At 38.4% G+C, this 18866-nt stretch overlaps 1 protein-coding gene across 1 annotated transcript in view; it reads left to right on the forward strand.

Annotated features, from left to right (window-relative positions):
- Positions 1–18866, forward strand: part of LOC306768519 (poly [ADP-ribose] polymerase tankyrase-1-like) — a gene marked incomplete at its 3' end in the record, with an annotated part of 84784 nt that overhangs the window by 57734 nt on the left and 8184 nt on the right. The window contains exons 10-19 of the mRNA XM_079256905.1: positions 2659–2780; positions 2865–2956; positions 3410–3488; positions 5299–5470; positions 6938–7017; positions 8929–9074; positions 9214–9379; positions 14588–14807; positions 17322–17431; positions 18439–18627. Coding sequence (XP_079113031.1) covers positions 2659–2780; positions 2865–2956; positions 3410–3488; positions 5299–5470; positions 6938–7017; positions 8929–9074; positions 9214–9379; positions 14588–14807; positions 17322–17431; positions 18439–18627 — 1376 coding nt within the window. The remainder of the gene's footprint in view (positions 1–2658; positions 2781–2864; positions 2957–3409; positions 3489–5298; positions 5471–6937; positions 7018–8928; positions 9075–9213; positions 9380–14587; positions 14808–17321; positions 17432–18438; positions 18628–18866) is intronic.

Here is an 18866-nt window from a genome sequence, read left to right on the forward strand (position 1 = left end):
ACAAGACGTGGTTTTAATTCTCCACACAATCAGTCCAATCAAGTTTAACACAGGAAATTTTACACAACCACCCCAGTTTCCCCTCACATGAAGACAGAGATTTCAACTTCTTAATGGTGCTGTACATCAACCTCCTACTGCAAAGGAACTAGTTCTGTTTGCAGCGGATGTACACAGAGGGTCAATCCCACACCTTTGTAGAATTATCAGGCAAAATTCTCAATGTCTCCAGAAACCAGCCCACACAGTTTCTTCTCTGTTCCTCCTCACTCAAGATGGCTTTCCTCTCAGTCTTCTAACTCAAGGTTGGCCTGGTCTTGCTTCTCGAGCTCACAGGACTTACTGACTAATTTACTGGTCTCGGTCTTGTAACTCACAAGATTTACTGGTCTGGTCTTGCTACGTCTAGCTCACAGCACTTACGACTTGGTCTTGTTACTCACGATTTTTAACTTAAACTTTAACCTAAACTTAACTTAAACTCACAGGATTTTATTTATGACGTCAACCTGATCTCGTCTTAAGTTATTCTCTTATCCCTTGAGTTATTCTTTCGATGAGGAGGTGAGGAGGAGAATCCCTGTCACAATGAGAATAATGAAGACAATTGACCACAAAACAGAAAAATATTGTGATTATTAATTAAGATATTGATTATTAATTTGTGATAAATTTCTAGTAATGTTTGACTCCAGTTTGAGTCTGAAAATTAATGTAAATTTAGAATAACACTTCTCACCATTGCCTTTTCACACTGGTTCAGAAGGAGTCCTGGCGTAGTCGACCACGGGTGGGAGAAAGACGTCCTGTCCTCTGAAATTCTCTAATTGAGGTTCTTAGGATGAATCTGTGGATTCAGGTGGCCAACCCGTCTATTCCCAACCTGGGCGGACTGACGCAGGATCCCGGACGAGCCCCCAAAAACTGTGGTGGAAAATACTCTGGTCTTGAGAAGTTGTAATACATCTAAGAGTCAACTGTCTTCTTACAATGAACATTTTATTATAAACTAATACAAGCACACGCTGGAGCTTGGAGAGAGAACTCTCTCTGCAGATGCTGAAGTAACACCCGATTATAAACCATGCTTAACTCCTCCTAGTTGCTGGGCAGACCATATGAAACAATCATTATCTCTTATTTAAGACTAAACTGAACTCACTAAGCATCAATCACTCACTATATTACTTTATTACCTTTAACCTTTAGACAACTGGTCAACCAAGCAGTTGACAAAAACAGATCAAATCAATGCATATATGTCTAATACTTAATTCAAACCAAAACCCATAATAATTTCTCCAACAATAGTATATACTAGTTACTTAAGCCACACTCAGTAGATGCATTTTAGAGCACATATTGTGGAGGCATGATTGCACATTATCATTAGTTGATTTAGTCAGACCATTTTATGTTTGCTGAAAACCACCAAGTCACAGCAGACTTTGTAGGACTTTATCCTCTCAGAAAGCCCTTTGAAAATCTTTTTTAAAAAAAAAAATGTTTACACTCTTATTGCCAACCTTGTTGTTCTAGCAAAAGTCAAATACATTGTGAATAACACCATCTAAAGTCTATAGACTGCAGGATGACTTCTAATGAGTATGTCATTGAAACACATCTTGTTTGATCTCTGTGGGACATTTGCTGCAGACACATCCCGGGATAACATTAATCCAAGATGACTTTTTTTTAGTTTTTTTTTTATTCAGTGTTTTTGTGTACGCGTGTTTTTCTTTAATACTCAACATCAATCCGTTAAGCCTCCAGCTGTCTTAGAAACAACCATGAAAAAGAAGTTTTGGCTGAGAAGATGAGAGATCATTTTATGTTTAAAGAGTCTGATTTGTTTTGATAGCTGAGACAGAAATGGAAGAAAGATTGAAAATCAAAGCTCATAACCACTCAGGAAACCCTTCGTGTTTGTTTTTAAGCTTCGGCTTTTGTATGGATTGAAGATACAAGGCACATCATTTTGTAAAGAAAGACTAAGGGTGCAGTTTTATTTTATTGAAATCATTAGTTTTTTAAGCTTTTGGATAACTGCATCCTCCTATTTCTCATTGCATACGATAAACTAAGCTGACTTATACTTCCCCTGATAGTGTTGGTATGCAATAAATCTTCTGCTGTGAGCAATATCGAGGGTCACAAGCAATATTACTTCATGTTAAGGGTAAACAAACTACCTATGTAAACTGCTGCAACAACAAGTTCACCTGCAGGGACTGCTTATTTTTCTCATCCACCTTAAGTTACTCACATTAATTCCTCTTTTTCTAAAGATGTGATGTAATTATGACTGCTTATAAATGCATGAAAACTGCATTTCAGTCTCTTATATTCTCTTCAGTAAACTACTTTTGTGCAGCATGAAATGTTTTTGAAGGAAAACAGTTTGTTGTTTGTAATTTTCCCTCCTGCTGGGATAATCACTTGTTTCCCCTGCATTATGTGTCAATAGATCTCCAGTACAAAACAAAATTATGGTGACAAATCTTTCTGTTGGAGCGGCATGTTGCAGAGTCACTGCTAATGAATTGCTAAATTATAAAACTTTAGAAATGCAACAATTATGAGAAGATTAACTGTAAATTTGATGGTCCCCATTAGTCTTAAAAAATACTGATATTTTGTTTTTTTGTCTTTGTTTAGATGAATTTAAGGGCCATTCGCTGCTTCAAGCAGCTCGAGAAGCCGATATGGCCAAGGCTAAGAAGTCCCTGGCTTTAGAGATCATCAACTTCAAACATCCACACACACATGAAACAGCACTGGTGAGATATACGTCCATCCTGCATGTCGTTGTGCAGTGGTGCAGAATTTCTTATGCTGCTCTGTTTTTCATCTGTGTGTGCTAGCATTGTGTGGTAGCATCGCCTCACCCCAAAAGGAAACAGGTCACGGAGCTGCTGCTGAGGAAGGGTGCCAATGTAAACGAGAAGAATAAGGAGTGAGTGCTCTTTTAACCTGCATGCATTATTCATAAACGGCAAAGGACAAAATTAGATGAATCCAGAGGCTTATTTACTTTGAAGGTGGAAATCATCTTGCTGATGGGAGGGACTGTCTTTTACTAGTCCAAACTGTAAAAACAGACCAAACCGCGTAAGCAATATAGTTATGAGTTAGTTTAATTTTTTTGTCTATCAGCAAGGTTATTTAGAAACTACCAACTTGAGGCAGTGCATGGAAGAATCTTATTGTTAGAATTGCATGATTTGATATTGATCATGGTGGGGGCTGTTCCTCTGCAAGCACCATATTTTATGACATATTTTATGACAAATTTTAAAGGAACCAGATGAGGCTCTTTGTAAGGTTTCTTCTCATTTAATGTTTTTATTTAAAAGCATGAATGAACTTTCCGCTGTGTCTATAGCCTCCTTTTCTCTGCTGTTTGCAGTTTTATGACTCCTCTCCATGTGGCAGCAGAACGGGCCCATAATGATATTATGGAGGTTTTACAGAAACATGGAGCAAAGGTAAATTCCTTAGTTTTTCAATAGGTTTTCTAGCCTTATTGTAGTCTCCATCATCCTTCATGTATTTGCTTTGACATTCCTACTTTATCCTCTTCTATTTTAGTTCTTTTTTGTAAATCTAGCTAGTTTTGCATTACATCCATACTTAATCTCAGACAACCTGAAAGTTTTTTCAATGCATGGGGGTAATTCATTTGAAAAATAGCTTTTGTTATATATTATGATAGCGTGAAATGGACACCAGGTTTGCCAAAAGAGTAAATACCGTATTTTCCAGACTATAAGTCACACTTTTTTTCATAGGTTAACTGTTCCTGCGACCTGTACATGAAAAAATATATATAATTTCACAGATAGCAACAAGAGGGCACTCTAGACTTATGCACAGATATATCCTAATTCTTAACGATTATATATTTAAACAGCAAACATTAGCTTAGAAATACATCTGAGAACAACTAAACACAAACCCCCTCCCCAAAAGAAAATCATATTCTGTAGACTACAAGCTGCAAGTTGTAAAAATTTGCAGCTAAAAACAGTAATTGAGCAGTAGAGAGAAAGTTTGGAGTAAGTGAGAAACTTGTTCGATACTGCCGTAAAGTGGAGGCTAATCTTATTGTGATGAAGAAAACAAAAAAGTTGATTGTGGGCTTAAAGCTAGATGGCCACAGCAAGAGGAATGAGCTCGCCAGTGGGTGCTTCAACAACGGGGGAACCTTGTCAATGGTGCAGTTACGTCTCCATGCGGAGTTGACAGAGTTATTCAGAAGTGACACAGAGAACGTAGTATTATTTATTACAGTAAAGTTACACTTGTTTTGTTCTTTAGGTTATAGTTACGTAAAACTACATAAATACTGGACACTTTTTCGGTGCATGTTTATTTTTCTTGTAGCTGAATAACCATCATGTTAGCATATATTACATTTATTCAGACTGTTATCTATTATTTTATTAATGTGATAACTTGCCTTCCAAGATGATGTAATGTCTGTTTTTGGTCAAGTAGTTTGTAAAATAAATTACCCGCAAAAAATGCGACTTATACTCCAGTGTGACTTATGTATGTTTTTTCCGATTTTTTAATTCAATTCAGCTTTATTTGTATAGCGCCATTTTACAACAATGTTGTCACAGGGCACTTTACATACACGTAATTTCAAGCCAATTCATACATAGCCTATAATAGAAACCTACCTAATTATGTATATTTGGCCTAGTTCAATTTATACTCTGGGGGGACCTATAGTCCGGAAAATACGGCAATTAGGGTAAAACTCATTTTCAGGTCACCACCGTCTTAGACATAATACAAATTAGGGGTCTAGATGGGTTAAATTATAAAACGGGTATCCTAGTGTGTTTGTCGTGGTCCCAACAACATTAAATAAACATCAAGTTTGCATGTTTACCTCTCATATAGTTCAGTAGTCATTGCCAAAACCATTTTTTTGGTGGCAGCTGGATTAGATTTGGCTGCCATGATGACCCACAGGGTTGCTGACTGAAGGGATCTAACCAAATTATCATAGCTTGCCCTGGGCAACATTTAAGCCAAAATTGGTGCTCTTAAAGTGATTGCATGAAGTTATTCTTAAAGCCCTCAACTACTGACCACCTTTCAGAAATAGCTGTTTAGTGTTTACATATGTTTTGCAACCATCGATGATTACTAGGGATGTAGACCTAGATAGCTCACGGACTAAGTCTCATCACAGCACTTCTGATAAATAAACAAAGTTCAAAGAGCATCAGCTAATGGAAGGGTAGTTTTAAGAATCTTGATGCAGGATGTTTTTTCTCACAGGTGAATGCCCTCGACACGCTGGGTCAAACGGCATTGCATCGTGCAGCAATGGCAGGCCACCTTCAGACCTGCAGGCTGTTGCTAGGATACGGGGCAGACGCCTCACTGGTGTCACTGCAGGGCTTCACCGCTGCTCAGATGGGAAATGAAGCTGTTCAGCAAATACTCAGCGGTATGCTCACTTTTTTTTTTTTTTTTGTGAGTGTGGAGTGGGTGCTGAATATGCAGATGTGTAGGTGTGGTGTGAAGCAGCTGCGTACGGTGGGATTAGCTCCAATTGTTTTGTAAAGGTCAATATTAATATTTGCAGACTGAAGATGCAGATAGGTAAACACATTTTTAAGCAGAGTGAGTCGTCTCACCTGCTCAGCACTTTGCTGCAGGATAAGCTTCCCCTGCATGCATGAACATGGACAAACAAAAAAAGCACACAGTAGCTTACAAGTAAATTTAAACTTACTGATAATTAAACTCATTTTTATTTTAATTGACTTACTTTTTTGTGCATCTAAGTTCATATCTGTAGCCTCGCACTAGAGGTACCATTAAATAAAATATAATGGGTCTGTGTTACATGACAGTAGCTGCTGTTATCAAAGCTAAAGGACTTGCACAACTGCTATGATAAATAAATGTTTTGTTGGAGGAAAAAAACAAAACTATTTAAGACACGCTACTGAACTTTTGCCATTTTACCCGTCACATGCCCCCAATCAACGACTGATTTGGCATCCATCTTCCATCCTATGTCAGGAATCCCCAACCCTGGTCCTCAAGGACCGGTGTCCTGCAGGTACTTGAGGACCAGGGTTGGGGATCCCTGTCCTACGTGACCCGTTAGCTTTCTCCAGCTGGTAAAAGATGATCTTACGATGAGTCTTGTTTTGTCCCTTTCTCACTTTTAATCTTCTTGCATTTCTTTGCTGAATCAGCGACATTGCACGTTCAAAACAGTCCCTGTGTTTTCTAGCATGAAGTGAAACTCGGCTGCAACATCATGCAGCGTCACAGATGAAAAACTTGTATTGTGTCGTTTCTCAGTCTCAAGATGCTGCTGGGCAGCTGCAGCTCCAGAAATGCACATGATAGATACAGAGGTGTATAAAGCAGAAGTGAAAATAACGTCGAAGTCCTGCCATGTTTTTGGATTTACCTGTGCATTTTGAACAGGTGTTTTCACAAACAGGCTCATCTACCTGCAGTGGAGACGAGCTGATTAAATTCACCTGGCTTAGTGACTGGTTGGAAACAGGATTTCTACTTTCTACTTCTACATCTCTGGATAGATGTCACTGTGTCATCAAACAAGACCAGAACGCAGAGTTTTATAGTCAGAAAATTACATAATGTGTCTTTAACATTTAATAGTCATTTTTAACCTTTATGTAATAATAATGAAGAAGTAATCTCACATTCTTCTCCATAAGTTGTTGCCATGTTGCAAATCTGCAACATTTTACTCATAAATCTCAGAAAGGTTGTCGTCTGACAGTATTTTCAAACAAAAAATACAGAAACTACATACATGTAATGTAAACAGACAACCGAAATTTGCACTAGTTATTTATCTTTTCCTCCTCACTGACGTTTACTAAAGCATATATATGCTATGTGTCTCCTCTTTCTCCTCCTCCTGCAGAGAACATCCCTGTGAGAAACTCTGACGTGGACTACAGACTTCTGGAAGCTGCGAAAGCTGGAGACCTGGATACTGTCAAGGTAGCTTGCTTGAAATTTTTAAAAAACATTGATTACTGACAGCAGAATGTGGTCCTATTTGGGGTTTTTGATAAACCCTACTCATTAAGTATGGTCATCCTAGAAAATGTCAGGGTTCACTGGAGACATCACTTGAGCTAAAACCAGTCTGTGGGTCTTATAGATGAGCCACATGTTCAAATTAATTTTCAGAGCCTCGGAATAAAAAACGACTCATTTGCTTTCAGAGATGGTGTTAAAAGCTTTAAATGAGAGAAAAACTAATGGCCTATTCTTCTACAAACAATCAAATCTCCTCTAGCTGAGGTCTGGAAATAGACATGAATAAAACAGTTTCAAAGAACATGGTCTCTGTTGCTTTGGTGTGTTTAATGGCACTAATTAGGGGGAACAATGTGTTCTAAGACTGCAGAAATGATTTTTTAATTGCGCCATTTAAAGTTGAAAATTTGGGGTCCAGAAATGTGCATGTAAAACTCGATGTCCCATTCTTAACCAAGGCAGCCTAAGACTGATGCATAAATGCTAATATATTAAACAGCAACCCTAAGAAAAGCAACAATTACCTGCATGAATACTTTAATAGAATTGCATGTGCACAAACTAAAACTGAGTTTAATGAAAATGGTGATTACATAAAAAACAACAAACATCCTGACCTTTTGACTGCTGTATCTGCTCTCATGGAATCTCAGCCACAGTGGGTTGTTAAATGTCAGCAGGATATTGTTTTCTGTAGATTGAATGGCTTCATGTTTTCACCCTCTTTGATTAAATTGAAAATAAAAAAGTCTCGCACATGATTGTGGAAAAACTCTGCATCGTATTTTGGTCAAACATTAGTAACAAATGCCAGAACCAGGTAGAATTTGACAGGTGTATTTGATGAAGAATGAAACGGGATTTTTACAGTCACTGACAGACAGGTGGTTATTTCAATGAGGAGGCTTCTGTATGCATCTCAAGGGTGATGGCTTTGACATGTTGGCAGAGGATCACGGGGGAACAAGAAACGAGCTATCTTTCACACAAACTGGTTAAAAGTTTGAGAGGAGGTTGGAAGTCCTGGACTTTTTTTTTTTTTGTATGGTCTATCAGCATACCAAGCGGAATAGTAATGTGGCTCCTGTGTTGTGCTGAACAAATTTGCTTTGCCAAGAGGAGCTTTATGATATAGTGCACCTCTTAAAAAATTAAAGTATTATTCTTTAATTCTAAATTTCTTGAATACTGAATGTACATATTAATACTGGACAAGCGAGTTGAAGGACAATTAAAGACAGTAAATGGGAAAGAAAAGGAGACAACAGATAGAGAGGTAAAAATAAACAGTATGTGATGTCGATCTCAACATAAAAAAGATTAATAAACAAAAATACAAATAGGAAAACAAATAAACAAGCAGCTGCTAGAGATGTAATGAAACTCAACAACATCAGGGGAACAGATTGGCTGAGGGAGAAGGGAAAAAAATTTTCATTACAACAACAAAAACGTCCTCCACACACAGAGTAAAACATGAACTGTAGTTGCTAATTAAACCCACTCAGCAACACTACGGCATGCACGGTTCTGTTAAGTTGTGTGGAAACTTAACAGAGAAAGCATTTCCTGAAATTTGACTCAAACATCAGTGTAGAAAACTTTCCGTCTCTTCTGTATCCAAGAGTTGTAAAGACATCTGAATCAAGCACATGCCACACTTATGTTTGTTATGAGTATCTTATAATGAAATGGTTCTTTAGTATGTTTTATTTAGTAAGAAGAGTTTTTTGTGATAATCTTAATATTTTAATTGAAAAAAAGAAAATAATACAAGTTTGGAAGCTTTTCCTGAACAGCTGTGCTGATTAGATGCGATCTATACTTTGATTTGATTTTTGTTTTAATCCATTTGTGGTGTCTCTGCAGTCGTTGTGTACCGCTCAGAACGTGAATTGTCGCGATCTGGAGGGACGGCACTCCACTCCTCTTCACTTTGCTGCTGGCTACAACAGAGTGTCGGTGGTGGAATACCTGCTGCACCACGGGGCCGATGTGCATGCTAAGGATAAAGGGTGAGAAGCGTAATTTGCTGTGCCTTATTTTGTTTTGTTTTGTTCCATACATCACATTTTGACAGTACTGGGATAAAGTTGTGTGATAACATTTTTCTTTAATTAAACATTCTACATGTGTGACTGTTTTTCTCTGCAGGGGTCTGGTTCCACTTCATAATGCCTGCTCATATGGTCACTATGAGGTGGCTGAGCTGTTGGTCAGACATGGTGCATCTGTTAACGTGGCTGATTTGTGGAAGTTCACGCCGCTCCACGAAGCAGCTGCGAAGGGCAAATATGAGATCTGCAAGCTGCTGCTAAAGGTTTGATGTGAACAGTCATTTGCTAACATTTCAATTTTGGGCACATCTGTGCATTCTTGCCCTACCTGATAGTAGAGCTTTATCAGCACTATTCAGAAAAAAAGAGAAAAAACAGAGATAGAACACCACTAATTGAAATCCGCTTTGAGTATTTTCAGAAAATTTTACAGAATGATGAATTTAAAAAAGGAAAACCAATAAAATTGTGCATCCAGCCTCTTCTGTAAAAAATCTTGACCAAAAAGCCAAATAATTAATTCCTGTTGAAAAAAAATCCTGATTGCAATTATTTTTATTAAACAGATTTTACTAATTATGACATTTAATTATTAGTTATTTAGATATTTATTTCAAGCCATATTTTTTTTATTTTGTTTTTGTCTGTTCTTGTTTAATCTGTTTTTATTTGTTTAAATTTTTGTTGATTTTTTTTTTACTTTAATATAAATACGCACACACACACACACACACACACACACACACACACACACACACATATATATATATATATATATATATATATATATATATATATATATATATATATATATATATATATATATATATATATATATATAAACATGTGTGTGTGTATATATATATATATATATATAAACATGTGTGTGTGTATATATATATATATATACATATATATATATACATGTATATATATAAATACATATATGTATGTGTGTGTATATATATATATATATACATGTATATACAGTAATCTGCAGATAATTTAATGAACAGTATTTACGAGCTGCGATGGACTGGCGAGCTGTCCAGGGTGTACCCTGCCGGTCGCCCAAAGCCAGCTGGGATAGGCTCCGGCTTCCCCGCGACCCTGAATTGGAATAAGCGGTTTGGAAAATGAATGAATGAATGAATGAATGAGTATTTACGAGATGCAGAAACAACTCTGTGAGCAGTCTTAACAGTTGGAACCAGAGCTGCTGACAGCATACTGGGAGAACATCTATTACTAATATACAGTAGTTAAGGACATCTTGTGCTGTGTGTGGCTTGTGAATAATGAGCGTTACTCAGCATTTTTAAAGATCAGACTGATGAATTTGAATAGTTTTCTGAATTACCATTTAAAAAAAAAAGGCTTTAACTGGTGAATCAGAGGTAGATATTTGCCATAAACTATGACTTATTTTGCTCTCTGTGAGTTTTCCGAAATGGAAAAAGCTGAAAATATCTGTTGCATAACAGTGAATTGTCACATCTCTTTAAGCCTAAATGAATCCTGTGAAATGTTGCACTTTCCACATCTGAATGTGTTTTTGTTTTTCCTATCGCAAACACCTCCAGACAGGGTTACATCACCACTTTGTTGTTGCCATATGGGTCGGCATAAATTAATACTAGATCAACACAATCAAATTCACACAGGGTGCACACATAGCCCCACTCTTGCACACAGTAAACACAACACAAATGGAAAGGGAAGTGAAAGTGTTTTACTTTGAAAAGATTAACAGTTCATTTACTGCCAGAGGCCAAATTAAACATTACAAACAATTAAGCATAATTTTATGCTAGAGAATTAAATTTGTACATGTTGCAGGAAAGGTTGAAATTAAATATTAAAAATGTGAATAATTTTGTACAAGTGTGGTATCTAACAGAAATCTGCTGTGAAGTATTCCAAACACTTAGATTAGGTGGAGTTTGACACAATAAGGACTTCTACCTGATGGGAAGAACAGGCTTTGTGAGTGGTGTGTAGTGACATCTAGTGGCAAAGTTTTTGATTGCATTCACCCAAACATCTCCAATGTAAATCCATTAATGCCTTATTTATATGGGCCACTGTTCTCATGGCTCCACATGCCTCTTGCATTGGCGTGGTTGTTAAGCATTACATCCACCAGCGGACAGTACAGGATTTTAGATCTCACCTCCAAGTTTTGACATCAGTGATAGACAGCATACATGGTGATAGTGGAAGAGATTGTGATAAAGTTTATACAGCACAATAGACTGAGAAAGAAGAAGAAGCTGCTGCAATGTATTTAATGGCTTCAGAGACCATCACAATCATTTCGCAAGCGATATAACTTCGCACCCAAAACAGGACCATATTTTACACCTACATGATGCAGACGACACACAAGATTTTCTGTATACATCTTTTGTATAGCGCATGAATGGGCTTTAACCATCCCCTTTGGAAGCAACTATAGCAGGATATTCATTTATTTATTGAAAACTTAGAAAACAAGCTTGAAAGCTTGGGTGTGAAACAGTGAAGAGGTCCCAACCAAATACCTAACTGTAATGCTTTTTGAATGTTAATGACACCATATTTATCAATATTATTTCACATGTCAGCAATAGATCCAGTTTAGTGTTAACCCACTGGAAATTTAAGGTGGACATGTTGTGCTTTTCGTTGTTGTTAGTCACATATAAATACTGCTTAAGACACTGAGCTGTGTCTGTGTCTTTATAAAGTTAAAAGACAAATTGCCTTCAAAGATGAACAGCTCAAAGGCATTGCAAGCTGCCTGTTTGACATCCTTCCAGAGTCTGGCCCATCAAAAGAAAAGAGTTTTGTTCCGCTGAGGGGCTGTATATTGATTACCTTATAGGATCATTTAAGATTCCTGTTTTAACTCTAAATATTTCATATGGATATGATTGGAGTTGGGAAAACTAGAAATCAATGTTGTCGGTCCCCTTTAACGGCAAGCAAAATAGTTCTAAAGGCAGCATCAGTGCAGGTAGTGTCTTGATTGTATTTGAAGTGACAGCTATGAGATTATGAGATGAAACATTTTACAAAGAAAACATGTAAAAACTTCACCAGCTCCAGAGGACCTGCTCTTCCCTGTTCTGTCATTGTTGATTGTTGTGTTCGGGGCTGTTGGTTCAGCAAAACAAGTAATTAGAAAATGCCTCATCTGCCTCTGGGAAATGCATTCTTTATTTTATTTATTTATTTATGTATTTTTGGTCATTTTTAAGACAAATCGACTCGATTAATTGAAAGCATCCAAGTCTATAATAAAAACCACCCACCATTTGAGCAGTATGTCGGGACATATGGTAAAGATTCAGAAGCTTCTTTTAGTGAGTTGAGTGTCTTTGGTCTCCTCTTCAGATAAAGCTCCGTTCAGTTGTTTTCATCACTATATGGAACTTTTTCAGCTTAATTCAGGTAATAACGTCTTCATCTGGTGTTGAGTTGAACACTCTGCTGTTACTTTTTGAAAGGAGAAAATTCAGCTTATGTCACATAAGATGTGGAGAAAAACAAACAAAAGATATTAACTGGAAAATGACCTACTGACCGTAATAAATTAGGAAAAATTACCGAAGTTACTTCAAGTTACTACACAACTAAAGGTCAGTTCTATATTTAAAGATTAGACTAAATAAAATTGGGTGCAAGAAGGTCACAAAAAGTAAAAATCATATATTAAAATCATATAATGGACTAGAGAAGGAGTTAGGACTGTCTCCCATCCTCAACAAAATATTGAGATAATGTTGTGTTTTGAAACTACTCTATTAACTTAACACGACACTTTGTGTAAATTTTGTGTCGTGTGATTTAAGGATCTGCAAAGCTGAGCCCAGTGGAGTCTTGTTAAGGTGTTTGTTTGTTGAGACTAGAGCTAGTGTAGTGGATGAGCACGTGTCCAGAAGCACCATCTGCCTCGACAGCTTTATTTGTCTCCATCCAACATAAGGCAAGCTGTACATAGCAGGCGTTCATGAGAAGTGAGTGTGAGTTTGTTTTGTTTTCCTTTCACTGATCTTGTGAAGCAGTTGTTCTCATAACTGAATTTGAAGTTTAGTTTTGTTGAGGTTGAGGCTTGTTACTGGTTCTTTCATTACCGTTATCATTACATATGCAGCAGTCTCAATGTGTAAACCTTGTGTGGCCTCATGTGAAGATAAATCCCAGTCAGCGCCTTCAAAGCAGCTCTGGAGTTCAGAGATAGAGCAGCTCCCTCAGGCCACGCATCCACTGATCTATAGGCTGCTTCTGCTCTTGGCCAGAACAAGTCTGAAGGAAAGGGTTAGAGACACAAACACGTGATCGATTATCCACAGCGGAAGGAAGGTTTGACCTTTTTTTATGTTATTATCATTATTCTGACACTCTAGTGAGAAAAGTCTCACTGCGGTGAGTCTGGGATGCATTTAAAGCATGTGATTGAGATTCTTGTGAACACTCGGCAGCGCCTTCGTTTCCACTTCAGCACACTGGTGCAACATGGGCTCCTGCACTTTTGTGCTAGAGTGCTACTGTTCTCTCTTTCAACAAACAATCCCAAAGTTCAGCAGTAGGTTTTCTTTGCATCTTCGGCTTGTTGTCATCTTTCTGCAGTCCACTTTTGTTTTTCTTTTGTATTTGTATTTAGAATAAAAGTCTGCTGCATTTCCTCCTCAAATCCTGAGACTCTTTGCAGCATTTTGTAACGATATGCAAGAACATCTTGAATCTTTTTTGGCATTAAATGTGCAGACACCTAATTATGCAGGTGTCTGCAAAGTTGGCTAATACTAATCTGTTCGCATGTAAATGTCCTCCATTATTGCTACTCCCATTTCCCTGGATGGAGAATAAATTACATAGAGAGTGTAATTACAACGGCAAGAGAGACTTAGATTGAAAAGGAGGGAAGAAGACTCCTAACAAGATCAAAACAAACCCTGAATGTAGACATGAGAGACAGATAGCGGACAGTTCCAGGCCACCAGTGAATACCCAGGAGAGTGGTGGTGCAACATCCAGTTTTAATGAGTGCATTACGGATCTCACAATGAAACGACTAGTTAAGGCAAATCCTAGAAGACAGCTGAGCGATGGAAATGTCTGCTTTCCCTTAATCCCCTGAGTGTCTGCTGTTTTCCACTTCAGTGAGTGTCCCATCCTCGCCTCTCCATGACTTATTTTCATTTCTCCCTCTGCTCCACTCTCTGGTGAATTACCTGCATCTCCATCTCACTGCTCACTTGTCATCATCCCTTCCTTGGTTTAAGTGAATTGTTTCCACCACGGTCAGAGCAGGTTTGGATTTCCATGGCTGATATTTAGTATTAAAATCAACAACATTTAGTTTTTTAGCTCATGGAAAAACACTTTTTGTGCTCACAAATCAGATCAGTTTGCGCCTCTTCATGCAGCATATTACATTTCTCTCTTATACATCTAACTACTTCTTGCTGGCCTACTCTTTCTAGCATGGAGCAGATCCGACCAAGAAGAACCGGGATGGGAACACGCCTCTAGATCTGGTGAAGGATGGGGACACCGACATCCAGGACCTGCTGAGGGGAGATGCCGCACTGCTGGATGCTGCAAAGAAAGGCTGCCTGGCACGGGTGCAGAAGCTGTGCAGCCCCGATAACATCAACTGCCGGGACACGCAGGGACGCAACTCCACTCCGCTGCACCTTGCAGGTAACGTGAAAGGCACAACAATATGTCCGGGCAGGCCAGTTAACTAAGATTTAGGCTCATTAAATGTGCAAAAAGAGAAGGTCAGATCAGACTCAAAAGTTTTTAACTGGAAGGATTTTTAGATATGCGTTTTCATCATTGCATGAAAATCCAAAAATGCTGTCAAATACCTGGAAAAATTCAATCTTCCCTATGTTTGAAATCAAACAATGAAAATTACATGAGCACAGTCCTGTGTAAAGAATCTTCAAAAAAGGACTTGTCCAGTGAAGTTTGCTGGCATGGAGGACGAGAGAATCTCCTCTGTATGAAATAGCTTTAAAGATATGGATTGTAAAATCTCATACATGTGTATTGAATTATTAAAGGATATGGTCAGCATGTGGACAGCACGGTGGCGTAGTGGTTAGCACTGTTGCCTCACAGCAAGAAGGTCACTGGTTTGAGCCTTAGCTGGGGGGAGGTTTTGATTCAGTTTTCTTTGTGTGGAGTTTGCATGTTCTCCCCATGTATGTGTGTGTTCTCTCTGGGTACTTCAGTTTCCTCCCAGATATGCACGTTAGGTTAATTACTGTGGTTAATTGATCACTTCTCACAAATAAGTCGCTTTGAATAAAAACATCTGCCAAATGACAATAAAACAAAAAAAAAAATAATGCAGCTAATACCACAGTCTGGTATCGTCTTAGTGAAAACAAGGTTTTCACATCGTTCAGCAGTATGCAGCGAAGGTGCCTCCGCCTGAAGGACAACATGCAAAAACCGTTTTTTTCTGTGCATTTGTACCTGCCGCTCATATGCAAACACACCTTTTGGCCCCTAAAAAGGATTTAATTGAAAAGAACTTGGGTGAAGACGTATAAAAAGCTCTTGAGTAGTGTTCTGAAGGGTTGTAGTTTAAAAATGTTTTGTTTTTTTTTTTTTTGCATGGTTATGTTTTAGCTTTGAAGGGTATCTGTTCCTTTTTCGCTGATTAGGGATGCAGTATTTAGACAATGACTTTTGTCATTGTCATGTCTTTGTATTTACTTTTCAAAAAGGGCCTGTAATCAAATTTCACCATACTTCCCATTGCCTTATACACACCTGCTTACAGTAAGTAAATGCCTCCATCCTGTTGCCACTTCAGCTCTAATAAAGATGCAGACTTAGTCTGTTTACACCATTAGAAGCTGCAAAAATAATAAGCGAGTTTTGTCCTTACAGGTGTTATCGTAACGTGCTTTATTTTTGTTGAGTAGGCAAAAACTGCAACTGCAGGAAAAACCTACGTAGTTGTGCATTTTAGATGCTTTTCCTTCCAAAAAGACGTGTTATAAAAGAGAAATAGCCTGTGGTATGTTTTGGCACCAATCACTCTGCCTCCAGTATGTCTGTAGAAGCAGCCCTTTGATTTCTGGCACTGTGCAGCACAAAGAACAAGGAAGCAAACACATCAACGCAACTCACAACTGATTTCTCGAGGACGATCCCAGCCTGCTGACTGACAGACCGGCGTGTAGAACTGACAGAAAATGTCTTCAATACAGCTGTCAGTCACCCGAATGTAAAGTCATCTATTCGTCAGTTTATATTTGCCTGAACTGATGGTGTAATTCCTATACAGGCAAACTTTTTTTTTTTTTTTTTTTTTAACAGGAATCTCTGATGAAGCGACTGTCTTATTTGTTCTTAGGAGTTTTGTTACATATGTTAAACCAGCTGCAGCTTTTTGTCTTCGCTCACTCAACAGCATGTGAGCGGAGATGCTTTGGGACATTTGCCTCTCATATGCTTTCTCCTTTAAAATATTAACTGAATGCATGAATATTTATTTCTAAACATGTCCTAATTTACCAAGTGATCCACATTTACATAACTACATCACTTACAGACAAGAATAGATGTCCCAGAATAACATTGGCTCTCACACAGCCTTTGCGCAGTTCGAAAGTCTTGAGAGCAGAGATAATGTTTTTGCCCTCTAGGGTACACAGCACACCGCTATGTATATATTCACAATCTGTAATCATCGTGACATCGGGTTTTGAGATAACAGATACGCCGTCCTGATGTAGCGCCTCACAGGCTCAAACAAGCGCTAGTGTGCACATGCCTAATGAGATTCACACTGGTATAAACACCCATAAATTAGCATGAATACACTCATCTCTCTCTATACAGACCACAAGATGAACACAGGACTGTGAATAGGAACGTTTCATCATGTTTAATTATTTTTCCATCTTGAAATAATAGTTATAATTTATTCAAACGCACTAACAGATATATTTGTACACCTCAAAGGAGTTTTATGCCAACAGTGTGAATAGTGCACTCTCACATTCACACATCATGGTTGTGCAATGCTGCAAGGGAAAAGATGAAGATGATATAACTGATATTCTGTATGTCTTTATCTTCTGTTTTTCCTCTCATTACCTGACTGTATTGTTGTTTCTTCTTTCTTTTTTTTTTTTTCTTCTTCCCCACATTCTTCCCTCGGCCTCTCTCATCTGCCGCTGCGCTTTCTAGCTGGTTATAACAACCTGGAGGTGGCAGAGTACCTGTTGGAACACGGCGCTGACGTGAATGCACAGGATAAAGGAGGGTTGATACCTTTACACAATGCTGCGTCATACGGAGTAAGACTCACAAATCTTCACCATTCACTCTGCAGTCTCTGTTTAATGCGACAAGGGATGCACTTCTCATTATGAAACATTTCTCCTCTTTCACTATTTCCTGTGTTATTCCACTGAAAATAATAGTTTCATCCCTGCTGTGTTTTAGGTCTAAGTGATCTCAGATTGCTTAAAACTTGTTGCATCATTATTGAAGTGCAAAAATGTTGGAAGTTTTTCTGAGGAAAGTCGCTGCTTTATCTGCACATTTTCAGTGCACTCCTTGTACCTGACCATTTGCAGAGGAATGCTTTTGTTTAATAAGCGTAATCACGCAAAGGTCTTTCAACTTAAAACAATACAACATATGTTTCCATCCTTAAAACTCCATGTCTCTAACTAGTTTTGATGGGGTACTGATATCCATCAGGTGTATTCCTGTGGTTGCTGTTTCCCTGCAGCATCCTACGGGGGGGGGGGGGGGGGGTCTGGTAATACCAGAAATAAGGGACGGACTAATATGTAATTTTAGAAATGACCTTTTGCTAGTTATAGTCCAGCAACATCAGCAGTACATTTAGAATTCCTTGTGTGATATATTCTCCTTATTATTGTAGTTCTCTGGTGAAACATTCTGTAGTACAGCAGATCTGGAGTCCTTGGCTGTCTTTAAGTGGCACAGTCTTTAAATCTTGTCAGCATGCAGTTACTAAAAGAATCATGAACACATGTTTGCATGAAAACTTAATGCGCTCCGCATTGTGGAAACACACGCTTACACACTCTGGGGCATCTCCTGCTGCTCCTAAAATACAAGTTGTGTTGTTTTTTAAACTGAGACAGCAGTCAGAGACAAACATTAAAGGAGATCAAAGAAAGAAAAAGCCAAGACAGATATTCGCTTTATCTGTTGCCTCTTTTTTTTTTTTTAATACATCTTCTCTGTCATGCCTGTTTTTCTTTTCCATACTACAACACCACCTCCTTCCTCTTCCCTTCTTTCCTTCCACCTTCATTCCTCTGTCTAGCATGTGGACATAGCCGCCCTGCTGATCAAGTACAATACATGTGTGAATGCCACGGACAAGTGGGCCTTCACTCCCCTCCATGAAGCGGCGCAGAAAGGCCGAACGCAGCTCTGCGCTCTGTTGTTGGCACATGGAGCCGATCCTACTATGAAGAACCAGGAAGGACAGACGCCACTGGACTTGGCAACGGTAAGGAAGATCTTCTATCGTAAATCCTTTTCTTTAGGATTCTGATTGTTGTGGGCAACAGCATGAGAGTAGTTTACTATTCAGAAATGGAGAATTCAGTTCCCTTCATCCTTGCACGCTAATGAGATTTCCTAATAGGCTTCCTCACACACGTCCTTGTTTGGCTTCAGGTACACGAGTTTAAAAGTTTGTGCTGATCTTGGCTGGCTTGAAATGTTGTTTTGTTACTGATTAGAGGG

Source organism: Telmatherina bonti (assembly GCF_933228915.1).
Source record: "Telmatherina bonti genome assembly, chromosome: 17".
Taxonomy (NCBI): domain Eukaryota; kingdom Metazoa; phylum Chordata; class Actinopteri; order Atheriniformes; family Telmatherinidae; genus Telmatherina; species Telmatherina bonti.